General features: G+C 38.1%; 1 protein-coding gene and 1 long non-coding RNA gene across 2 annotated transcripts; one reads left to right on the top strand and one right to left on the bottom strand.

Moving 5' to 3' along the window:
- AMBN (ameloblastin) lies at nucleotides 1–12,056 on the bottom strand. The gene is made up of 11 exons (XM_066385529.1): nucleotides 12,036–12,056; nucleotides 11,028–11,096; nucleotides 8,885–8,935; nucleotides 7,685–7,732; nucleotides 6,678–6,788; nucleotides 5,168–5,404; nucleotides 4,226–4,264; nucleotides 3,904–3,963; nucleotides 3,761–3,805; nucleotides 3,340–3,384; nucleotides 1–791 (listed from the first exon to the last, which is right to left on the bottom strand). The coding sequence occupies exons 2-11, from the start codon at nucleotides 11,079–11,081 to the stop codon at nucleotides 252–254; spliced, it is 1,230 nt and encodes a 409-aa protein (XP_066241626.1). The 5' UTR covers nucleotides 11,082–11,096; nucleotides 12,036–12,056; the 3' UTR covers nucleotides 1–251.
- LOC136405893 (uncharacterized) lies at nucleotides 1,374–24,037 on the top strand. Its single transcript, XR_010751589.1, has 3 exons — nucleotides 1,374–1,430; nucleotides 17,170–17,322; nucleotides 23,878–24,037. It is a non-coding gene; the product is annotated as an uncharacterized lncRNA (long non-coding RNA).
- The last annotated feature ends 2,296 nt before the right edge of the window (nucleotides 24,038–26,333 follow it).

Here is a 26,333-nt window from a genome sequence, read left to right as displayed (position 1 = left end):
CTAAGAAACAGTGATTTTCCAAATGCAGAGATGAATATTTCTAAGTCACAGAGACTATCGACACATTTTATTTCAGTGAGAGAATGAAAGCAAGAAGGGGACCTACTCTGTTTCTAGCCACTTGTATTTATTAATACATGCAGAGCACTTTCAGTGCCTTTGCTGCGGAAGGGGAATAGTGCTTTCGGGAGAAGGCCACGGGGTGAAGCTGGGGATCTGTGCATACAGGAAGTAGCTGATCCTACAGGCTCTCAGGGCTCCTGGAAATGCCACACATCCTGCATAATATGGGGCTGCTGGGCCTTGCTTCCTGGCACTGATGTTTGCTCTGTGTCTGGGGTCTCTGTGGTATCCATGGTTGTTTCTCCCAAGGGTGTGGTCATATCAGAAATGTAGGGCTCATAACCATCAGCTAATTCAGGGGTCATCAGTGGGTCAGCAGCTGCTGGGGTCACCCCGGAAGATCCCTGGCCGTGCCCTGCAAGGCCCCTGGCCAGGCTGGGAATATTGCCCTTCGGTAGAGCAAGAAGCCCTCCAAGGGCACTGGGCACCACTGCTTCTGGAAGGAGAGCTGGGTCTTCGGGATTGGCTGGGTTGGCCTCCAGCACGGGAGAACCTTGCCCAACTCCTTCTCCCTTCTCTGGGCCTTTGGTTGCAGCAACCGGGGAGTCCAATTCCAGAGTAAAGTCTCCACCCAGGCTTGGGTGGAGAGGCATCCCTCCAAGGTTCGGCCTCAAGCCTCCGAATCCTGGGAACAGGGCTCCATAGGTCATTGGGCCTGCTCTGCCTCCCTGGAAAAACCGTTTACCAAAGACACCGTTATTACATACTATTACTACGCCACGCAATTATACCTGGTCAGATCCACTGATCTCTTACAGATCACTCTAGTAAGAGAAACTCTGTAATGCCTAAGACAACTAAGAAACAGTGATTTTCCAAATGCAGAGATGAATATTTCTACGTCACAGAGACTATCGACACATTTTATTTCAGTGAGAGAATGAAAGCAAGAAGGGGACCTACTCTGTTTCTAGCCACTTGTATTGAGAAACTGTAAAAACTGACAGGGAACAGGGAGCTGGTTGACAGCTTTGTGTAAGCACATTTCTCACTAAACTGGCTTTGAAACACAAGGGAGAGAGTTCTGCACCTTCCTGGGTGAGGGAAGCCCAGTTCTCTGCAGGGGAGATGGACACCCTTTGCCACACCTGGCTGGCTGAAAAGGTAGGTATGAGAGAAGGAGGGCAGAACCACATCTATAAACAAAAGGTTATTTGAATGTAATTAAAAAAAAAAAGCAGCTGAAATGGGCAATGCCATCATAAAACAAACAAACAAGAGCAGATCCATTCCTGAGTTTGTTGAGGGACGTTTTGGAGGATCTTGTCATTATATTTCTCAGTATCCTCAAAGGAATGAAGCCCCAGGTAAGACATTTTGTTTGCTTTTTTTTTTTTTTTTTTAAATAAATGTATTTTTTTAAAAAGCTTGATGTCTCTGGAGAAACTAAAGTATTATTTTCCTTTGGGAAGTTAGTATTCTAGAACTGAACATGTTTGTTTCTTTTGTTTTGTTTTGTTTTCCTTTGCTGCCTAGAATTCCAAAACCAAAATCTTGGGCTATTCACACCAATTGTTCAGGGCTTTGTAAGTTACATATCTATAGTCTCATTTCTTCACAGTTTTGATTTATTTAAAACTTCATTTATTTATTCATTCATTTTTATTAGAGAGAGAGGGGAGAGAGAGAGAGGGAGAGATAGAGAGAGAACAGAGGGAGGAGCAGGAAGCATCAACTCCCATATGTGCCTTGACCAGGCAAGCCCAGGGTTTTGAACCGGCGACCTCAGCATTCCAGGTCGATGCTTTATCCACTGCGCCACCAAAGGTCAGGCCTAAAACTTCATTTTTAATATTTTGGGTTACATTTGTTGTGTTTTTCATAAGCTGCAGCAAAAGCTTCTGAATATGAGTCAGAATGTAAATAAATTAATTAAAATTATAAGATAATAATGAACACTTCCTTGAAATTTCAAATAGCCATGTTGGTGTTAAATAGATACAATACTTATTCTTCTTACCTTTACTTGGCTTTTCCACTCTTAGCTTTTGGTGGCACTTTGAATCCCTTAACTGGGCTAAACGGCCCCTTCCTTTTCCTCTCTTAGAGAGCTGAGAGCCTTATCACAGGATCTTTTCCATTTATTAGACTGTAAGCTCACTGACACTTACTTATTTTGCCTTTAACATATCTTTCAATGTGTCTATCTCACAGAACGCACTCAATGTTGAGACGCAAATTTTCTTTCAGTGATAATATGTGGGTGTATTTATTAACTGATGAGATCTGTCTGTAGTTGCTAATGATTTGTAAATTTAGTATGGTTTTGTTTTGCTTTGTGTTCTAATAGATGTAATGTTTAATTTCCAAGAGAAAAAGACAAATTGTGTAGGTCTAATTGAATCCACATTATAAAGTTGTAATATGCATAGATAATGATAACAGAATAAGAATATACTTGAATTAACTTATTAATATACTTTCAATTTTTTAAGAATCAAATTTTATTTTGTGACAGAGACAGAGAGAGGGACAGATATGGACAGACAGATAGGAAGGGAGAGAGATGAGAAACATCAATTCTTCATTGCAACATCTTAGTTGTTCATTGATTGCTTTCTCATTAGGTGCCTTGACCGGAGGGCTACAGTAGAGCAAGTGACTGCTTAAGCCAGTAACCTTCGGCTCAAGCCAGCAACCATGGGGTCATGTCTATGATCCCATGCTCAAGCCAGCGACCCTGTGCTTCAGCTGGTGAGCTTGTGCTCAAGCCACCTTGGAGTTTCAAACCTGGGTCCCAGCTTGATGCTCTACCCACTGCATCACTGCCTGGTCAGGGTATAAGAATCAAATTTTAAACTTGGTTGATTTCCTTTTTCTTTTTGACATCTCAGTTTTGAGGTCAAAATAATTTGTGATGCTGTTGAATTTGTTTTGAGGGGTTAAATAGTCCAAGAAGAAACAAGAACTTTGTATGAACTTTGTATATATTTTTTGGTTTGAGATGTTTATCATTCAATGATGACCATTTCAAGAGATATTTCTCCTTTCCTCATAGTCAAGATGGGGCAAAACCCTATGCTTAAGAATGGTCATCTCTCAGAAATGTTCATCTGGAAAATATGATGAAATCTTTGTTGCTTCAGAATCAAGCTTTTGGTTTTGGAGCAGAACAATCTGAGACATAGGCTGTATACTTGGCTACGTTCATAGCCAATCATCTTTGACTGTTCTCCCTGGACACTATGTTTAGAAGAGTTTGAAGTTATCACTCACCGCCATTTCTTCTGAGCTCATGATGCCAAGTCTGGTGGGAGCGTTCTGTTAAGAAAGAAACATTGCATCATATTATGAACCAGCTGACTCCTACTGTAGCTAAGTTCAAAGTCATTGAGTTTCTCCTTAAATCTTTATATTAATGCTGTGTTCAGAGGCAGAGTAAAGTGGAGGGATGAGAATTCTTGGATACATGTAATCAATTTGGATAATTCAGATGGCAAATTTACCTTTTATTTAATGCTTTGTGTGTGTGTGGCCAGAATTATCCAAATAGAAAGTGTGTCTCCTTGCCATTTTAGTTGCTATCTTAGGAATTCTGAGAATATGGAATCTATTGTGTGAGGACTGGGTTTTATAATTTTAGCTCTGAAGGTAACATTTAATTAAAAATGACAGTTTTTATAGAATATAGACTTACCAACTGATTTGCTCCATAGGACATGTAAAACACTCCTGGATAAAGCTAAATGTAAATATAATAATTATCATAAAATGCATTTTCCCAGAGAAGAAGTTTTAAATAAATTACAAACAGAAAAGTGGTATTAAGGAAAAACTTACTGCAGATGGTTTGTTTTGTGGAATTGGTCCCCGAGATATCAACTGGGCTATTGAGAACAGCTTTAAGTGATAGAAAATAGAATAAATAATCTATATTTATTATAACACAGGAAAACTGCCCATTACAGCCATTTCTAAGAGTGACATAAAACACATTTTCAGATGTATTCATCTAACAAAGAAGTATCTAATATTTAAGAAAACATAGGAACTCATTATACTTCATATCCATAATAAAAAGAGCAATTTAAAAGTTTTATTCTTCTTTCTTAAAAGATAGAGATATTTTCCCCAAGAAAGTATCCTTGTGATCTGTACTTACTGATGGACCTTGTGGACCAGCAAAATCAATTCCTGGTAGCTGCATTACAGAAAAATATTAAAATTACTAAACTATCAAAACAGACAAAGTAAATCAAACACACTATTATTTATGAATGTGATAGAACAGTCTCAAATAAGCTTTCTGGTTTTCACTTTCATTAGTTTTGAGGGCTATAAACTAAGAGATTACAATTGCCTCTTACTGACATAACTCAAGTGCGCAGGCAGGGAGATACAGCATGTCTATCGTGGGTTTGCTTTGTCTTGCACAAATGGAAAGTACTGAGTTTCGGAATCAGAGCATGCCAGGGTGGTTTCAATCCTGACTCTGCCACTTAATTTTTAAGTGATGTTGAAAGTTTTATAACCTCTTGAAATCTGTCTTTTCCTTTTTTTTTTTTTTTTTTTAAATCTCTATCTTTATAGGTCTGTAGTCAAGATGATGTGGGGAATGCTCAATGTCTGCAGCACACAAGTTACACGGTACATTTCTTTTCTGTCCATCACTCTTTTCTCTACATTATTGCAAGAGTTTTACAGAGTTGCCTTCTCTACTACCAATAGAGAGATAATAATGCAAACTACTACTTGCAATGCTGAGGAATCAATTACTCTTTGTCCTTCCAACAGTGAAGAGAACCCTGATGATAGGAAGCCTGGATTTGTCTGAGATTTCCTATTTTCTCCGAAAGCTTTTATTTTTTTTGCAACTAAGAAACCAAACTTTATAGACACAGAATCTTTTAGAATCCATTTCTCATGGAATGAATACGTATGTTCTACTCCCAGATATGGCAACTGCTTAAAAACATATTTGTATTTTCATGCATTATACCCTAAAATTCTGATTATTTAAATATGCTCTGCAAATCAGTTTTCTTTTTCTTTTCATTAAGTTAGTAGTGATCCTGATCTGAGTTCAGAGAAAGAAATTGCATACCTCCATCTTTGGTGGCTTCTCTGAGGGTGCCACCTGCTGTTCAATCATTGGCCCCTCTGCTTGCTGCAAGGGTGGCTGTCCCTGGTAAAGTGGAGGTTGATGTCCTCCCCTCTGGGCTGTGTCTGGGATGGTGGTGACAACAGCGGACTGGAAGAAAGGTTTCTGTCCTGGCTGTTGAGGCTGCAGGGATGGCTGCGATGGAAGAGGTGGGGGATGCACAGGCAAAGAATATTCATACTGCAGAGAAATTTGAAAGAAGTGTCAGGAAGCAATGGCTCACTGAATGATGGTGTCTAAAATTTCTACAGCAAAGAGCCTGGGGAGCTTTCTACTTGGAAGAGCCCGCTCATGAAAATAGGAAGCATTGTGAACTTCTTTGTAGAACAAGTCATTTCCTCCTCTGGATTCTCCTAGTTGCCTCTATGCATCTCATTTACCACTTTCTCACTGGATTATAGTTATTTGTTATCAGTCTCTTTTCAGTCAACTGAGAGAAAATATGTCTTATTTATTTTTATAGCCCCAGGACTTAACATAGCTCCTAACAAGTGCCTGGCACATGACAGATACTTAATATATATGTTTTTTGAGTTCATGAAAGGAGAAAGAGTAATTAACTAAAATACCAATCAAATTTCTGCACCATGGAGTCCATTTTGGAAACAATAAAGAGGAGAAACAGTCACCATTAACATAATGTCCTGTCCTACCAAATGTGATTTGGTGGGCGATGCTACCTGCCGTACGAGGCCACCTGGACATAGAAGTTCCTGTTAAAACAACCATGTTTTGTTGATCTTCTTTAAAATGATCTGTGATAAATGGCTCCCTATTATTTTTAAATTGATTGCCAGCAACACGGTCCATCCCTAAACTAGTATGGTTTTCATTCCTCTTCCTCATTTATTATTTATATGTCACAACGTAAAGCCTTGTAATATGTTATTTCTTGTGTTATTTCCCAGTCAGATCTGAAATTCCATGAGCTGCAGATCCATTCTTTAATATCTTCACTTTCATTCCCAATTTAAAATTTGGTTTGTTTTTTAAGTACCTAATAAAATAATGGTTAAATTTAGTTGGTGCATTTATTGATTGCTGTAGGGTTCATGATGTGTTAACCAGGACTTTGGCATCATTTTAAAATGTGCTTTTAAATTATTATTTGGGAAATCTTAATTAAAATGAGAATTGCCTGGAATTTAGCCTGTTTCCATTTTGAGGATAGTTTATTATTATTGCTGTTATTTTTAACATAGGTCTCATATTTGGGAGTCTGTCTATATCTTCTTATTTGAAATACATGGTCAAATGGGTTAAAAATTAAGACCATTTTATTTTAAATATTCTAAAGTACTATAAAGAGTTACAAGTTTTGATGTATTTGGGACCTGGATAATTTTTGTTTATTACTCTTCCATGTCTGTGGGTAGTATATGACAACTTAGAGAATGTAAGTAGGGGAGGATTTTAAAGCTTGAGCTTTCAAACATGTTGCTAACTAACTTACCTGTTGAGTCTCATGTTCCCGTGGTCTCATCCATGGGAAAGGGGCGTGTGGAGGGAGGAGACCGTGCAGCCACAAAGAATTGAATGATTTCCCAAAGCCAAATTTTGAATACTAAAGACACGTGAGGAAAAAGAAAGACATACTCTCATTTCAATATTGGCTTAAACTTGGTTTTCATTTTCTAAAAGACCCACAGAAAGTATAGAGATAGCCCTGGCCAGCTGGCTCAGCAGTAGAGCGTCGGCCTGGTGTGCGGGGGACCCGGGTTTGACTCCCGGCCAGGGCACATAGGAGAAGCGCCCATTTGCTTCTCCAACCGCCCCCTCCTCTCTGTCTCTCTCTTCCCCTCCCACAGCCAAGGCTCCATTGGAGCAAAGATGGCCCAGGTGCTGGGGATGGCTCCTTGGCCTCTGCCCCAGGAGCTAGAGTGGCTCTGGTCACAGCAGAGCGACGCCCCGGAGGGGCAGAGCATCGCCCCCTGGTGGGCAGAGCGTCGCCCCTGGTGGGCGTGCCGGGTGGATACTGGTCGGGCACATGCGGGAGTCTGTCTGACTGTCTCTCCCTGTTTCCAGCTTCAGAAAAATACAAAAAAAAAAAAGTATAGAGATAGCAAAAGTGAGAGTGATATTGGTTAATTCAATACAGCTAGGTAAACACTCTTCGGCAGACTTAACATCTATTCTGAGTCTGACTACAATATCCTCATAAACTTGTTTGAGATTTAGCTTTTTAAGCACTCATATCTTGGGATGTGTAATAACATTGATAATAAAGAAAAGTTTTGTTTACTAATGAAAATTCAACATTGTTTTTTATTTTCCCCTGCCTGCCCATCCCAGAATCTTATTTCATTTTAGGTTATCTCAGTTACTCATTTTTTCTTCCAATATTTAGGATATATTGCCTATAAAATATACTTTATAAATGACAAGGCTGCTGCTAATACCACTGCTATCATCACAGTTAATATGATACTTGCAATAAGAGATATCTGAAAATAAGGTTACCTGAGAAAGCATGTTTAATCCCTGCAAGGTGCCCAATTGCCTCATTGTCTGTAAAGACAATAAAAGTGGGTTAATGTTTATCACATATGCTCCTTTCTTGTACAACACAAATGATATCTCAACATATATTATTAGCACAGTTTAGACTGGGTCAATTTGAATAAAATAGAATAGACATTAATTATCACTGAAAAATAGAAATGTTGAAAGTGGTCTTGCCATCGTTGTTATTACTTGCATCATGGTAGTGAGCTTGCTTTTTATTATTAAGAGAGAAAAAGCATCATTTAATTGCGGTCACATTGATACATGGGAAAATAGCTCATTCAACTGAAACATGAATGTAACCCTGAAGACATTGCTTCCTTGCCTCTTTTCCCTCCTTTAACTTTGTCTTTTAAAATTCAACCTGAAGAGGAATTTGATAAAATAGGTAAACAAAACAAAATAAGATAACCTTCATCTTCCTCCCAAACAAAAAAGCCCTCAAAATAAAAAAACAGAAAAGATTTTGGAGAAAATGGTATTTGGATAGGTTGTCAGAAAAACCCACAATTTAACAGAAAGTCGATTTCAGTTTAATGGAAAGAAGTTTAGAGTTCTTTGAATTGAGTTTAAGCTAGAAATTGAGAAAAAATAACTCAGTGGAATTAGCTTGCTCGTGAAATAGGCATCTAGACAATTTAGGCACTGTTCACCCTCAGACTGTTGTAATATGAATACATTTTGCAAGGTCTTGTGAAAAATATATGATTTCATAAATATCTTTCTATTTGTAATTGTCAATATATTCTATTAATATGGTTAGACAGTTCCATTTTGTTGGGATTTTCATAAGGTAAATTTTCTTCATGAGAACTTTATAATATACAATACTATATGGTATATAAACCGTTTGTGATTTTAGAGCAATGTGTTTGAATTAATATAGTAATTATATTAATGTAGTAATTATGTTGACATATATATATTAGGTATTAAATAATAGTATTACTTTGATTTACATACAGATGATGTTTAATCTCTAAAACACCTGAGAATTTAAAAGTAAAGTAAAATTATAAAACAAGGCTTCAATAAATGTCATAAATTTCTAGAACCACATAAGAGGACAGCCACAGAGAAGCAGCCTGTCTGGTTCTTCCCCATCAGGAGTATGCAAATGTAAAAATTAAAAGTAAATGCTCTGACAATACATACCTCCAGGCTCAGACTAGCCATGCCCGGTGTCCCAGGCTGCTGAGGAAACACCTAAATGGGAAGTAAGAGTAATTTTGAGTTCTCTTTGGTGAGAAAATTCCATACCCACTGGAAATAGAAAGTATAGCCAAGGGGCCACCATTTGGTTTATTACCCCAGTAGCTTCAAGTTTTGGGCAGAAAGAAGAATGATTTAAATTATATATTTGGGGAATTAACATACTATTTAACAATTTTGGTCCTGCAGAAATCACCTACTCTTTGTCTGCATCTAAATGCTATGCTGCTTTAGAAGCAAAATTTAAATTAGTTTGACAGTCACATAAGAAGTAAAATAAAGCAACAAAATAGACAAGTAAAAGTACTTTATATTCTTTTTTTTTTTGTATTTTTCCAAAGTTAGAAGCGGGAGTCAGACAGACTCTCGCATGCACCCTGGCATGCCCACCAGGGGGCGATGCTCTGCCCATCTGGGGTATTGCTCCGTTTCTGCAGGAGCCATTCTAGTGCCTGAGACAGAGGTCATGGAGCCGTCCTCAGCACCTGGGCCAACTTTGCTCCAATAGAGCCTTGGCTGCTGGAGGGGAAGAGAGAGATAGAGAGGAAGGAGAGTGGGGAGGGTGGAAAAGCAGATGGCTGCTTCTCCTGTGTGCCTTGGCCAGGAATCGAAACGGGGACTTCCACATGCTGGGCCAACGCTCTACCACTGAGCAAACCAGCCAGGGCCGAAAGTACTTTATATTCTTAAAATGTACTATCAAAAAGTAAAGAGGACAAACTTGAGGTCGGTTTTATTGTGTGTTTGACAAACCTACATGCTTCTGGCAATAGAATAGAAACTTTTTTTTTTTTCTGAAGTTGGAAACGGGGAGGCAGTCAGACAGACTCCTGCATGCACCCGACTGGGATCCACCCGGCATGCCCACCAGGGGGCGGTGCTCTGTCCATCTGGCGTGTTGCTCTGTTGCAACCAGAGCCATTCTAGCGCCTGAGGCAGAGGCCATAGAGCCATCCTCAGCACCCGGGCCAACTTTGCTCCAATGGAGCCTTGGCTGCGGGAGGGGAAGAGAGAGAGAGAGAGGAAGGAGAGGGGGAGGGGTGGAGAAGCAGATGGGCGCTTCTCCTGTGTGCCCTGGCCGGGAATCGAACCCCGGGACTCCTGCAAGCCAGGCCAACGCTCTACCACTGAGCCTACCGGCCAGGGCTAAAAACTTTTTATTTGTAAAATTGAGGTTTCATCCTTGTAAACAGTTTTCATCCCCTTTCTTCAAAATGTTGAACTTTAAGAAACCCAAATAACTAACCTTTTTTCTCAAGAAACTGAAATATTTTAAAGTTTACTTGAGGCTGACTAGGCTTTCCCAGACAAGAGACCATGTCATATTTCCTTCAGCGTCACCCATGTTCATCACATTGCTGTGCATGGCAGGTGTTATTCATTATTTGCCAAAAGCAAATAGCAGCTGAATAAAGTCCTCATGAAAATAGAGTCTCATGCTTTTGGCTTAAGTAGTTCAGTGCTCAAAAGAATTGTATTCTTATGAAATCATCACAGTATATGATAGAGTGGACCAGTTATGTGACTGTGACATACAATTAACCCTATTGCCATGGCATGTTTTGATTTAAGAAACTTCAGCTCTCGATCACACAATATCTTCCCTATAAGAAACACTTGTTGGCTAATTACTAGCTTCAAATAGATTAGTTACTAGCTCAGTTTTGTAGCCACAGTAATTTGGCTAATAATGTTCTTTTAAAAATGAAGAAAATCTACTTCACTTTTTTGGAGAAATTTTCTCTTTCCATTTCAATTGCATAATAGTAGCAAGTAGTTTTAAGAAAATTGTACCTTGGCATTGTAGAGACAGCACAAATCTCCTATTTTTGAATGAATAAAAGGAGATTTAGAAATTGTCTTTGGAATATTTTCAATACCTTTTTGAATAAAGAAATTATGTTTGACTTATTGCTTTTGGATGGTAAGGCTAATGTCTGGGCAACTATGACTGTTGTCTCAGGACGAATTATACCATTGGATTAATGCAAATGAGTCTGTGCATGGGCTCTCAGCTCACAGTCCTCAGCATTGTTTGGTATCCAGCAATGTCCCTTTGAGAACACGCTCTAGAAGACTGACTTACCGGCACTGCAGAACTCATTTCCAGGAGGCACAAGATCAGTATCAGGTTCTTCATTTTGAATAGTGGGATCTGAAACAGAAAATTAAATCAGATAAATTTTTATTTTAGAATGGTTGAACAACGATTCTTCAAATGAGCTGAGTCTCTCATCTTCCAAAACAACCAGGTTCAAAACAAAAACAAAAGCAAAAATGAAAAGCTATACATTGCTGAAGAAATGATCTGTATTTACTAGCTTTTGGAAAAAATTGACAAGCAATTAGGAAATAGCCAAGTACTTTTCGTGGAGCTACAACCTAAATAGACATGCAGGAACAACTTTCATGCATATTCTGTAACTGCTATGATATATTTTGTAAAATATAAACTTAAAAATTCCTTCTACTCTGTGAAATTTTGGTCTATTTAGTACCATTTAAGGAGCTTTTACTTTGTTTCTTTCCATAGTAAATTTTGAAATGAATTGGAAATATAATACAGACAATAATAATTCATAATAAACCTCTATTTGCAGGTTTATGGGGTATATCATTCTCTGTTTATGTTACCCACATAACTCAAACCTATATTTTAAAAACAAGAATAAACTTAATGCTTACATTTCCTATAATGTTAATGGAAAGTGTTTCTCAAAATTGAGTTTTTCTTTTTCTAAAATAAATTATCTTTTTAAAATCATTTTATAAGTTCAAAAAGTTCTTTAGCCTTACACGAATGAAAGTCTGTTTAGCCAAGAGATTTGTTCATCTTTGAATACCTTTATAAATTAGGCACTGTGATTCATAATCACAAATAATAAGAAAAGGTTCATAAATAAGTCTTTTTTTTCTTTTTCTTTAGCTGGAAGGGCACAAAGCAGATCTTCTTTGCAACTTGCTAATCGTTTACAATAAGCTGTTATTCAGCTTCCGGTGACAAGTGAAGATAATTCCTCTTTATAAAAGCTGCCTAGAGATAGGAAGAAAAAACTTACAGGAATCACATGGAAATCATAAAATCACATTTTACCTTCAATGCTGGCCTGCACTGTGCTCTCAGGGCCTGGTGATGCCAACCAAGTTAGTTCTAAGAAAAGAAGATTAATTATTTTTTTTTCTGGACTGTGTGTGTCTGGGACTCGCTCTGTACCTCTCATTCAGGGTAGAACTGAAATCTTTATTTAAAGTACCAACCCACCAATCAAAGTGAAGCAAAATGGGGGAAAGAAACCACCCAAACTCTGCTCCTGCAATTAGCCCACACCTTTTACTGCATGCAAGGACATCGGCCCAGTAGAGCCTCATTATTTTTAATTGTAACTCAACCCCTGTATTTATTCAGAGAACTTGATTGCAGGGAAGACAATGAACGAATAATAGACGTAAACCCTGAAGACAATCATTTTAGTGAGCTGGGGGGAAATACACCTAAAATAGATGCTACACCATTATCTGTTTTGTGCAGGTTTTTATCTGCAGATAACGCTAGTAACCTAGTGCCAACATTCTCAAGAGTTCCACCCTCATGTTTGTTGTGGTGAAAGTAACTCCCCTTCTCTCAACACACACGCACAGTCAAGAAGGAAACACTAAAATAACTTTCTGGGCTTGAAAGAGAGGAGGAAAATATAAGATAAATCATATTATGATCCCCGGCCCCCAATTTCCTACATATTACACTAGAGATAGCCAAACTTCTGTAAGAAATTTAGTTGGACCCTCTGGAAGAATCACTTCAGGTAGACCTTTGGTGCATGTTCTTTGAGGGGAAAGAGCCATAAATCAGAGCATTCTCCATGAACCAATCAAGTCAATGGGCACAACTCATAGCTATCTCTTTAGACAGACCTCTTTTCAGGCATTTGTGTTGCTTAAACGGTGAACATGAACTTGGATAGGTTTTTCTCCATGAGCAGATAAGGATGTCTTGGATGTGGGTTGAACTTCAGCTGCATTTGTTATTTCTCTGACCCTCCTTGTCTTTCCAAAGGTGCAATTTCAGACATGGGAGGGATAAGCATTTAAGATTAGTTTCTTCGAAAGGGATGAGTCAGTACATTCTCTAGAGATGTAGGGATCTTGCCAATTACAGGGAACATGGAGGAAGCTGGTATTATGAAAGAAATATGTCTTCATACTTAGGTGTAGACCTAAAAGCTTCAAATAATGTTATTCAAGAAGCTGCCTCTAAAAAAAAAATCTATTTCCGATTGATAAAATAATTATTGTTAGGATACAGAGAAATAAAAAATGGGAATACGTTTTGTATTCCCAATATAACAGCAAAATGTTATTGAAATGAAAAGTACTATTTTTGGCTTCTCTCTTTCTCTCTTCCTCTCTCTATTTCTTTATTCCAGTTCTGGTGCTTGGTCAAGTCTCCTGATTTCTCTAAGCTCCAGTTTTTTCTTCTGTAATAGAAGGATAATCATTTAGGACACACTTAGGCTTATTTTGGGCATTTGGTGAGATGACGAAGATACAGCAGTTGCCATACAGCGGGTGCTCAATAAGTGGGATGGTTTTTTTTTTATTTTGTGGGAGAAACTACATGAAACAGGAGACCACAAATATACCGTGTGTGTGTGTGTGTGTGTGTGTGTGTGTGTGTGTGTGTTATAGAAGGAGGAGGGCTGGCATTTAAGTCTATGAGCTCCAAGGAGGGCAGAGCAAGGACCTGATGGGAGGCATTTCCTCTGCATGGAAATAAATACTAAATCCATGGGATAAAGCTTCCTAATGATTGCTAAACGGAGAAATGGAGTTTGTGTATGTCTTTTATGGTTTAGGAGCATGATTATGACTTCTTAATAATGATGTTTGGTAGGTTTAGATGTCTTGTCTTGCTCTTAAGTCAAATGTTCAAAAATCATAGATGATGTTACATTCACCTTTTTAAATGTCCTTCACACTCAGTCCTGGATTATTGTGTTTCAGATGTTTGCCTGTTAGTTTCTTTCTCCTCCAATTTCCAGCATATCGAGGACAAATTTATCATCTTAAATATTGTTTTCAGCATTTTACTGCCCCATTCCAAAACATTTTTGTTCCTTTTTTTTTTTCCAAGTGAGAGAAACAGACTCCTGCATTTGCCCTGACTGGGTTCCACCTGGCAACCCTGGCCTGGAGCCAATGCTTTGCCCATCTGGTGTCTGCTTGCAACTGAGCTATTTTTAGTGCCTGAAGTGGAGGTCATGGAGCCATACTCAGTGCCGAGGCCAACTATCGTGAACCAACTGAGTCATGGCTGCAGGAAGGGAAGAGAGAGAGAGAGAGAGAGAGAGAGAGAGAGAGAGAGAGAGAGAAAGGGGGGAGGGCAGGAAGCATTAACTCCCATATGTGCCTTGATCAGGCAAGCCCAGGGTTTCGAACTGGCAACCTCAGCATTCCAGGTTGATGCTTTATCCACTGCGCCACCACAGGTCAGGCGCATTATTTTAATTTAAGAATAATAAACATAAACTGCTCTGTATACTATATGGTATGAAAATCACTGGATCATGAGTTATTATTGTTATTAGTGAAATAAAGAAACATGCATGCAGAAAACTTGCTTCATAGTAGACTGTGGGCCTTGACTGGAGTTGTCCCAGGCATCAATGGCAGCTATTGCTACTATCTAAAATGTATTGGAATGATTTGTTTGCTTATAGGTCTATCTGTTCTCCATGACAAAATGCGGACTTGGAGTTTTGTTTTGTTTTGACATATCCTTTTCAACCTTCTGCTCCAGCCAGAATTGTTTACTCACTCTCCTCAGAATGTGTCATGGTCTCTCTCTTCCTGGGGTTTTGGTTGAAACTTTCTCTCTCTCTAGACTCTTTTCTTACCCCTTCACAACAACTTTCTTTCAAGTTCTACTCAAATTTTACCCTTCTGTGACTCCTTCCCCCACCTTTTCATTTCTCTTGTGTTTTTTTCTTCTCTGAATTCCAATGACTTGTCAGCCATTTGAAAACCATTCAGACACTATATTATTGTAATACCTTTTTTGTTACAGTTCTGTAACATTTTATCCTGCATGTGGTCTTCCAGGTTTTTGGATATGTTTTTCATGTCCTTTCAAACATAAAAAACATTCCTGTGGGGCAAAAATCATCCATTTTACTAAGTTGCATCCTTTGTTGTTCTATGCTCATTATAATAGGTAATATTTGATTAGTATTTATTGTGAGAAGACATTATTTAATGTTTTACATATATGTATTTAAAAAATTCTCACAAGAATTTTATAAAGAAAATACTCTTTTTCTCCTTTTATACCTCATGGAACTGAACTATGGAGAGGTGAAGTAAATTGCCTGAAGTTAACAGTAAGCAGTGGAACCAGTGTTTAGACACAGGCATCTGGCTCCAGAGTCCCTGCTGTCACGAACTATGCCAAAATAAATCAATTACCCAATGACAGAAGACATTGGCAGATACAAAACAATACGCCTGTGTATAAGGAACTTGTCAGATGTTCACTCAAAGAAGAAAGATATATAACAGAAGTTAATAAATCATACAACAAATCAAAAATAATTAAAAATCATGTCTAATATCAGAAGGCATAATCTCACATGGATGAATGTTACAGAACAGTGATTCTCAATCAGGGAAAATTAAAAAAAAATAATTACAGCTGTCATACAGTATTATATTAGTTTCAGGTGTACAACGTAGTGATTAAACATTTATATAACGTATGAAATGCTCACCATGGTAAGTCTAGTCCTCATCAGTCAGGGATGATTTGCCCCCTTAGGGAACATTTTGAGATTTTGGGAGATGAAGGATGTTTTGGGTTGTCATAATTTGCTGGTGGTGGGGAGTGAGGGGAAAGAGGGGTTTGTTATTGGCATCTAGTGAGTAGAGGCCAAAGGTGCTGCTAAACATCCTATAATGAACAGAGGAACCCCTCCCCCCCAAATACCCACCTTATCCAGTCCTAGATGCCAATAGTGGAGAGGTTGGGAAACTTCGCTAATTAAAAAATGTTATAAAAGTTTTGAGGTTGGAGAAATCTTTTTGGGTCAGGTATTAGGAAAGTAGATTTATGCTCATCCTTGAAGGAAGAATGAGATTTGCCAAGATGCTCAATCAATACTTGGCGATTGAGTGAATCTCTGAGTAGTTAGTGTCCAGGGAAAGAACCTGACTGAATAACACACATTAAGTCTCAGTGCAAGGGAATGAAGGCAGAGAGTGTGGTCATGTCAGAGAAGGCGACTCCGTAAAGCTGACTTAATAGATATGATGCAGTATTTCTTTAGTGTTATAATTTGTATTTCTTTGTTCATTATCAAGGTTAAATATTTTCTTCACATATTTATTGACTACCTAGGTTTCTACTTTAGTAAATTTTTCATGATTTTGCTTATTAACCACAGGGAAATTGATATTCTTGTTAATTTGTATGTATGTTCTATGTATCAGAAAGCATATATTATAAAAAATGTTATATAACAAATTGAACTCTCACCATGTTTAATGTAATTTATTGACAGAGATTAAAAATTGTATGTAAAATGCCTTCCATGTAAAGGCTTTATATTGTACAGTAATTTCTTACAGAGTATATTTCACGTATATTTACTGGAGTCAGGTTGAGCTCATTTCCTGCCCTTCATGCCTTTTTTTTTTTTTTTGCATGGTAGATTCCAAGACACACACCTGATAATTCTAACTGTAAACACACTTGGCATCAATCCTTTCCAAACAGGGGAGATTGTTGCAAAAATACGTGTAATGGATAGAGTGCTTGGCGGTTTATCAAGTAAAACACTCTTTTGTTTTGTATGTTAAAATGGTGATCCAGCCTGACCAGGCGGTGGCGCAGTGGATAGAGCGTCGGACTGGGATGCAGAGGACCCAGGTTCGAGACCCCGAGGTCTCCATCTTGAGCACAGGCTCATCTGGTTTGAGCAAAAGCCCATCAGCTTGGACCCAAGGTCGCTGGCTTGAACAAGGGGTTACTCGGTCTGCTGAAGGCCCGTGGTCAGGGCACATATGAGAAAGCAATCAATGAACAACTAAGGTCTCGCAACGAAAAGCTGATGATCGATGCTTCTCATCTCTCTCCGTTCCTGTCTGTCTGTCCCTGTCTATCCCTCTCTCTGACTCTCTCTCTGTCCCTGTAAAAAAAAAATTTAATAAAAGGCGATCCATTTGTTTCTTTTCAGGATTATTATCATCTGCCAGTTGATACCCATTATATGCCCAGTTTAGAAGACTTCTGGAAGAATGAGTTGACCACGAAACAAGACAGAATGATTTCAACTGTTCACACATAGACCTTACATGCTGACATCAGAGTCAGTTTTACAGTAGCAATGGTAAGTTTTTGCCTTGCTCAGGAGAAGTTTCTGACGTACATAAGTGGAAAGCAAGACAGGAAACAAGTCTGGTGTTACTCACTTAACTGCTGAGTTTGTTCAAGAATGTTTATTAAAAGCTTGTCATGAACAGACCATCGTATTACATATAATGTCCTTTCCTCTCTATCCTGGATTATTGTCTATTCAGATGTTTACCTGTTAGTTTCTTTCTCCTCCAATTTCCTGAGTACTCAGACCGAATTTATCATCTTAAGTACTGATTTCAGCATTTTACTGCCCTGCCCCCAAACTTTTAAGGATTCCTAAGGCTCTAGTGTAAAATTTATCTCCAGTACCAGACAGTCAAATTAACATTTTAGTTCACCCTTTCCATCTTATCTCCCACATTATATAAATGATGTAAAGAGGGACACTCAGCCTTCTTTTCCTCAAAAAACATTAGTCTGGTTAAAGAAACTGTATATGACATTGATACATGAACTGACATGAGCCTTATTATGAAATATCTTACCACGTAAAAGAAGATAGGGTATGGATTGCTTAGTTCCTAAGAATGTGGTTCTCGGGTCAGACTGATCAGGCTGGGATAGAGATTTATGATTCTCAAGCTGTGTGTCTCGGACAAGTTACGCCACCATTCTCAGGTTCAGTTTCCTCATCTGTAAAAGAGCACAAATAAAGAAATCTGCACAGAAGTAAATGAAATAGTGCAATAAAGTTCTTAGAACAGTGCCTGGCTTATTGTAAGCATGCAACTGATGCAAATTATTATTGATTTAGCATAAATATTAAAAGGATGTCAAAGAGGGAGGCTATTAGAATGAGACAGACTTAATCATAGAAGCATTCTTGCAGGAAATGAATTTTAAATCCAGGATTGCTGAAAATAAAGAATATAGACTGACGTTATAAGGTGAAAGACCTTTCTGTATGCAAGGAGTGACCAATGAAAAGAAAAGAGCTGATTGCACGATGGTGGAAGAAAGCAAACTAACCGAGATTGAATGATATGGGGAATCTAGCGAAAAATGTACCCAGTTGGTTGGATGTGATATAATCATGGTATCAAACATAGTGAATTTAGCTAACTTAACATGCAGAACAGAGAGAAGCTAATTTACCTCCTTGTTGTCTCAGTTATTACCATATCCATCTTCCAAGAAGAAAAACCAAGTTTTCTAATTTTTGAAACACAGCCACCGGAAATAATAGCTGAGTCTAAGAACTAAGATAAACAAAGCAAAACAAAAACAAAAAACAGTCTGTGAACACTTGAGATAGAATCTATTTCTCACTGCTTTAATAGAAATGGGTGTTTGTAATGGTCACTGTGTCATTAAAATCAGGTTAGATTATTTTTTTTATCATTAAATAAGTAAAGAAATGAGGAAGTTAAACTATAGATGTTTTGCCTTTAAAATAATGAAGAGTGTTGGAATTCCTTACCCTTATCAATTTCTAGGGCAAACACAAACAGTATTCTGGTGGGCACAGAGTGCTGATCCTGAATTACAACCCCTTTCCCTCCCCGGAGAGCGGCTTGGTGTGCCAGAAGGAAGTGTTGAGGCTCTTTTTACCCCTCTTTCTTTACAATTGGAACCTAGAACAAGCCCCCTCAAGCAATTTCCTGAGGCTCTTCTTGGCACATTCCAAAGGCCTACCCATGCCCCCGAAGCTCACACTAAGCCTCAAAGACTCCTGAGATCAAATGCCTCCAATATTTCAGTTTTGAGTCAGTAACTATAGACTAAAAGCCACAAAAATTTCTAATCAAAGATACCTCTAGTTTCTTTCACCCAACCTTTCCAGCCCTACCCCATCTGCAGCCCTTCCCCTGCTGTAAATTTTGGGATCTGCACCGACCCAGGAGGAAGGGCGAGGGCGGGAGGAAGGGGAGAGAGGCTCCAGCGGCAATCCGCAATTGCTGCCCTGGGCAGGGGTGAGGCTCTGATCCCCACCACAGGGCCAGGCTGTCCACACCGCTCTGAATTTGTGATGCAGGCTTCCATCCCTCCCTTCACATCTCTCCATTTTCTTTTCTGCATTCTAGATCTCCTTTCTAAGTTAGTTAGGGTGAGTAGAATAGGAAGTGGGTCAACCTTAAACTTTATTAACCTGAAAATTTACTCGTGTGGAATAGCACATTCTCTGATGACCCCAACGAATGAACCATTATTGGATATATATAGTGTAATATATGTGATATAAATTCTGTGATATAATGTTAATTATGATATTATATAATGTACATGAATTATGTCTCACATAATTCTTTTGTATTTATTTTTATTACTGGGAAGTATATTTCAACTGTTTGTAGACTGACATGGATTACAGTAATGATTGTACAATAAGAAATTTTATTGTGACTCTGCAACACTGCTTTTCATCGGGTGTGTGTGAAGTGTTGGGTTAAACGTCATAAAAAGTTAAAAAGAATTGACTGATCATAAAAGTCTCAGGAATAAAGTTTGGAGGATTTTACTTAATTTTAGATAGAGCAAGGTAACTTTTAGCTGATGAAAGACAATGTAAGAACAACTTCTCCCAGAAAGCAGCCAGACTTGTCAGGCAGGCAGGATGCAGCGCCTGTCTCAGCGTTTCTGGCTAGAGCACAGAAGTGCAGGGGTGCAAAACTGCAGGTGGAGTTACAGGGGAAGCCCACGTGATCAAGCTCAAGTATTTGCTCATTAGAGCAGCTGACTGGTTGTACTTTCCAGGATATAATAAACTGTAGCATAAAATAAGGGGGAAGGGCAAGACTGTGTATTGGGTTCGACTTTTACTCTGTGCCTGGCACTCTCCCTGTATTGTTAAATTTATTACTTGCAAAATCCTCAGGGCGAGCTGTGATTATGATTCCCATTGTTTTCAGATGGAAATGAGCACCAAAGTGCTTTCACAAATTGCTCAAGACCACACAGGTAAATTGTGGAATGAGTTTCTAATCTAGTCTGGGTCCAAAGCCTCCAGCTCTCCCCTGCAGACTTGTACCCCAACAGCGAGGGCTGGAATGGGGTGGTGGAAAGGACACCTGCCTTCCCTCCTGCCTCCTTCCAAGTCTTGCAGAGGCAGGTGGAAAGGGGGCTCCCCAAGTTCATGATAGGTCTGTTCTCCCCAAAGTGTGTTTTGAGAAACATCTAGAGACGCACCTTGAAAAACCAGTTATGTGCTTAAATAGAAACATTGCATTCTATAGCCTCAAACACATTATTGGTTCTAGAAAATTCCATTGTAAAGAACCTTTAGAAACTTTCCCCCAATTTCCCCTACATTTGGTTTTCTTACAAAATCTGTTGACATGTGACACTGGTGTTCTGTAAAACACACCTTAGGAAATGGTACTTAAAGTTTAGTCTGTCTCAGCCTGGAACACGAGCCTGGAGGACAGCGGCTGTCATTAACTTCCTGTATCTCCAGTGCTTGGTGAATGTATTTGTTCACATGTATAAGGCACAGTATTTGTTCAAGAAGTGACTTAGCAAATAAATGAACTCATCTGGGCCCTCCAGACAGGTCTCCATGAGTGGAAGGGGCAGCACAGATGTGCTTACTCGGGGAGTAAGAGGGAAGGAAGATCCTTCACTTTCAGTGTCGTGTTTAAGGACATGCAAGTCATCTCTCCTTTTATCTTCTGAGATGTATGTGAATTTGTACTGATTCCCGCATTCTGCTAGGGAACAGTGGGATGGAAGGAAGCAAGACAATAACGTTTATTCAACATTTGTTAAATGATAGATGTCAGAGAGGCACTTTTTCTATGTTATGTTGTATAATCTTCCTATGAGCTTTATAAAATAAGCCTGATTGTCCCCATCTTTACAGTCAATAACACAGGCTCCAAGAGGTTAAGGAACTTACCAAAGATACAGATCCAATGAGCATGACAGAGTTTGAATTCAGGTCAGCCTGACTCCAAAATCCATACGTGCTGTTCACCGTACATTACTCTGTCCCTCGGTAGAAAACAGGATTTGAATAGATGATATTAACACAGCCTTAGTTACTTTGAGACTTAGATGTGCTGTGACTATGTTCCATATACCATAAATTCTTAATATTAATTCATAAGAATAATTCATAGTAGTTGTTAAAATGGAAAGAAGCCCAGACAGTAAGTCTATTACTTTCATTTGATTATGAACTCCTCTCTGTCTATATTTTTAAAAAACAATTAGTCTCTACCCCTGTAAAACTTGGAATTGTGAGTTATGGTTACATGCTCTGCAGGTATGTATATATATAGTTTACTATGCTGCTTTTTTAGACATGGTCACTTTACTCATTTTAAAGCTAAACTTCATTGTTTGTACCAATTATTCAAAGGCTAGAAAACTGACTGATTTCTTTAAAAAAAGAGCTGATCAGAACTGGCAGTCTCTGATTACAGGTCTAAGCCCACTTGGAGAAAATGACATTATGTTCAATCTACATTTCTGTCTGAGAGGCAATGTCTGAAGGTGTTTATGGGGGTAATTACTCAGGGAAAACATAGACTAGAAAAACCAAAAAATGGGTAGACAATCTTTTTCCCCAAAACCAAAGAAACGATCATTAACAGAAAGTTAACCAGTAGAGTCCTTATACCTAACATTTTAGGGTTTTCATGATTCAATTAAGTAACCAATTATAATTGGACAAATATTTTAAAAAGTATGGACAAAAATTTTGTGAGATAAATATATATTAAGGAATTAGAAAACGTAGATTTGCTAAGTAGTTTCATTTTGTTAGTTTGTTACTATAGATGTGTAATTGCTGATGATGACTGTAACTGATATAAAATAATAATAATGAATATTAATGAGCTCTTGCAATGTAATGGGCATATATTAAGCACTCGACTTATCTTACTTAACAACTTGAAAATTCAGTTCTTCTGAATGGTATTAATGATCCAAGTTGGAGAGCAACTTCTCCCTTTAATAAAACAAAGCATCCTCCTTATTTCTCTTACACCTGGCTAGCTGCACTCATATATGTTACCTGCATGCCTGGGTAGGCCTTTTGGTTTCTGGTGTCTGCTCTAAACCTAAGTACTTGTCGCTATAGTGTGAAGGATGGTAATTAGCTAATTGTTTCCACTCTCTCATAGAGTTTACAATGTCACGTGGCTTATGCTGTTACAAGTTGTAGTAACAAAATATGTTTCTTAATTAAAAAAAGCAAAATAAGAACAGATGCATTTTCAGGCCTCATGGAGACAGGATGGCATCTCACATCTTCTGCTTGTTCTAGTACTCGCCAGCAGCTTTGTGACTTAGGAGGCACTGTAGCTTTCTCTTTTAGTGGCAGTCACCAATACAGAAACAACTATTCCCCATGCCACTTTGAATGAGCTAGCTCTTGATAACTGACTTTTCCTAAGTTTACTGTTTTAAGTTTCCCCAGAGAGAAGAACTGACTGATTCAACTCTTCACCATCCTCTCTAGGAGGTCTGTTTGTATGGGGCAGATCTTTTGAGTCAGGGCAGTATAGATTATTGGCGAGAAGTAGTACCTATCCCTAGTCTAGTCATTTGTGCCCAGGGAGGTAGAGTAAAAGGTATGAGGTATAATTAAAGAAACTTTAAGAAGGGGATGTGAGCCTCTCAGGTATTCTGCAGCTCCCACAGGAGTTAAGACTGTTAGATGCCTTTCTTGATCTATTCCAGTTTTAAGCTTCTTGACACAATAGAAGTATTAAAAAAAAGTTAAAATCAGATAGCTATTTTATTAATTTATAACAAGCAGGAGAAGTCACTGTCTGGTCAGGTTACTCATAATCATTCCAGTATTTCTCCATAGAAAGACCTACATCAAACGCTAGCTCATAATCACATAACTCTTTGTGAACACAGCTGCTAAGTGGTAAAAGACTAGGCCACTCTGACACAGGTAGCTCGTGGTAGGGTGGACTCGCTACTGGCCCTGGCATACACAGAGTTTCTCAGCTACCAGCTCCTCCACTTTTCGTACATTGCTGATGGCCTTACGAATGGTTTGGAATTTTTTAGTCACTGGAAAGAGCTCCTTCAGTAGGCAATGTTTGGCTGATACTACTGATGTTTCTGACTTATCTTTTTCTAAGGATGGTATTTAATTTTTAATTTTTAACTAAAGAATTGTTTCAAATGAAAATATTTTATTGTAAAAATAATATATGGCTTTCTTTAATACTTCCTGCCACAAGCCTTTGCCTTGCTAAAATTCTGATCATTTATGTACCATTGTGGTCATGGGGCCAAAGGTGCAGTGGTCCATGTAGAAATTACTGCCCCTCAAGAGTGTGATGTGACCAAGTCAAGACTGGCATTCTGGGTCTGCCAGAAATGATATGACCAGTGTGGGGCCCCTGGAGTATATGGAGCAGAATCCGTCCTTGAAAAACAAGGTCCATTAACAATTTCTCTCCTACACCTAAACTACCGACTGGGTCATGGTTTTCTAAGTATGGTCTGGGCATGCCTGGGTTTCTTGAGATACATTTGGGGTCCTGAATTTAAAACTTTTTGTTTGTAATAGTACTAAGAAGTTATTTGTCCTTTCCACTCTCATTCTCTTCTCCCACAGGTGCATGATGTGGTTTTCCAAAGGCAACATGCTGTATGATATAACAGAGTGAATGCAGGAGACAGGAGAATTCAGCTACCTTCTTTCCAGCCAGACATTGAAGAGATTTACAAATATGTAAAAAACAATGTTGTTATTCTTAATAAAGTTTTTGTTTTGAGAAATAGAGTTACTTTTCATATAAGTATTTTGTTTATATTAACCTCTAATTGGTTTATTGTTGTTAGTTTAAACATATTATGAATAAATGTTAAAATTTTTTTTTAAGTTTTAACTCACAAAGTTTTTTGGGCTCTTCAATAATTTTTATTTTAAGTTTTAATAATTTTATTTTTTAATGGGGCGACATCAATAAATCAGGATACATATATTCAAAGATAACATGTCCAGGTTATCTTGTTGTTCAATTATGTTGCATACCCATCACCCAAAGTCAGATTGTCCTCTGTCACTTTCTATCTAGTTTTCTTTGTGCCCCTCCCCCTCTCTCTTTCCCTCTCCCTCTCCCCCCTCCCTCTGTAACCACCACACTCTTATCAGTATCTCTTAGTCTCACTTTTATGTCCCACCTACATACGGAATAATGCAGTTCCTGGTTTTTTCTGATTTACTTATTTCTCTCCGTATAATGTTATCAAGATCCCACCATTTTGTTGTAAATGATCTGATGTCATCATTTCTTATGGCTGAGTAGTATTCCATAGTGTATATGTGCCACATCTTCTTTATCCATTCATCTACTGACAGGCTTTTTGGTTGTTTCCATGTCCTGGCCACTGTGAACAATGCTGCAATGAACATGGGGCTGCATGTGTCTTTACGTATCAATGTTTCTGAGTTTTTGGGGTATATACCCAGTAGAGGGATTGCTGGGTCATAAGGTAGTTCTATTTTCAGTTTTTTGAGGAACCACCATACTTTCTTCCATAATGGTTGTACTACTTTACATCCCACCAACAGTGTATGAGGGTTCCTTTCTCTCCACAGCCTCTCCAACATTTGCTATTACCTGTCTTGTTAATAATAGCTAATCTAACCGGTGTGAGGTGGTATCTCATTGCAGTTTTGATTTGCATTTCTCTAATAACTAAAGAAGATGTGGGCTCTTCAATAATTTTTAAGAGTTAGAATAATCCTGACACCAAGAGGTTTGAGAACCTCTGAAACAGGTCTTTTTTTTCTTTTCAACATTACTGTAATTTAAAAATGGAAAAAAAATACATTATATGATTCCAATGATATAAAATCATAAACGTATATATTTATAGAAAAAAGAAGTAAAATGACAACTTTCGTTATGATTATAGACCAGGGGTAGTCAACCTTTTTATACTTACCGCCCACTTTTTTATCTCTGTTAGTAGTAAAATTTTCTAATCGCCCACCGGTTCCACAGTAATGGTGATTTGTAAAGTATGGAAGTAACTTTACTTTATAAAATTTATAAAGCAGAGTTACAGCAAGTTAAAGTATATAATAATAATTACTTATCAAGTACTTTATGTTGGATTTTTGCTAAGTTTGGCAGAATAAATCTTTATAAAACAACTTACTATAGTTAAATATATCGTTTTATTTATACTTTGGTTGCTCCGCTACCGCCCACCATGAGAGCTGGAATGCCCACTAGTGGGCAGTAGGGACCAGGTTGACTACCACTGATTATATGATAGATAACACTGGAGAACAATATTTTTTCATTTTCTGTTGCATGAGATTTTAGAACTGTTTCTATATATTTCTGCATCGCTGATTCCAAATCTGAAATCTGTTTTTTGGTGAATGTTCTAGTTTTTATGCAATTTTAATTTATTTTTGTTACAGTTAATGGTATGCATTGGTTTTTAAATTGGAGTTAAAGGGCAACAACTCTTGGATTGAACATCACCACAAGGCAATTAATGTTTTACAAATATCACTTTTACATAATTATAGTTGTTTTTAAATGTAAAAAATTATTATCTAATAAAAACACTCTCTTATTTTGTTTTATGATTGAATCATGGCTTCTTCAGTTAGGCGTAAATATAAGAATAGTCCTGACACCTTCTGTTATATATGTGGCTGTTACACACTTCAATGTCAAAGGTGCAATATTTCATCATTAGTGACATGTGCATATATTGCCTATTTTCAAGTTCCCCTTGGCAACCAACACAAGAATTGGGCTCTTTATATTGTGTGTCATAATTGTGAGGAAATGCTTCATGACTGGACAAAAGGAAAACACAAAGAAATACCTTTTGGTATTCCCATGGTTTGGCGTGAACCTAAGGACCACAGCAGTGACTGTTATTTCTGTCTGAGCCATACAAAGGGCATCGGCAAGAAAAAATGGCATATGATTGCATATCCTAATATTCCTTCAGCAATACGACCTATCCTACACTCTGAGACACCTCGTTTCCAGTTTTTTTTTTTTTTTTTTTTACAGAGACAGAGACAGTCAGAGAGAG

Source organism: Saccopteryx leptura, chromosome 5 (genome assembly GCF_036850995.1).
Source record: "Saccopteryx leptura isolate mSacLep1 chromosome 5, mSacLep1_pri_phased_curated, whole genome shotgun sequence".
Classification (NCBI taxonomy): Eukaryota; Metazoa; Chordata; class Mammalia; order Chiroptera; family Emballonuridae; genus Saccopteryx; species Saccopteryx leptura.
Note: the sequence above shows the minus strand (reverse complement) of the source record. Positions and strands in the feature narration are given on the sequence as shown.

Coding starts and splice junctions, on each gene's coding strand:
- AMBN (XM_066385529.1), bottom strand. CDS start 11,081: ATGAAGAACCTGATACTGATCTTGTGCCTCCTGGAAATGAGTTCTGCA. Junction 6,789..7,684: donor GATTAAACATGCTTTCTCAG/GTAACCTTATTT, acceptor ACGTGTCTTTAG/TATTCAAAATTTGGCTTTGG. Junction 3,806..3,903: donor CACAAAACAAACCATCTGCA/GTAAGTTTTTCC, acceptor ATTTACATTTAG/CTTTATCCAGGAGTGTTTTA.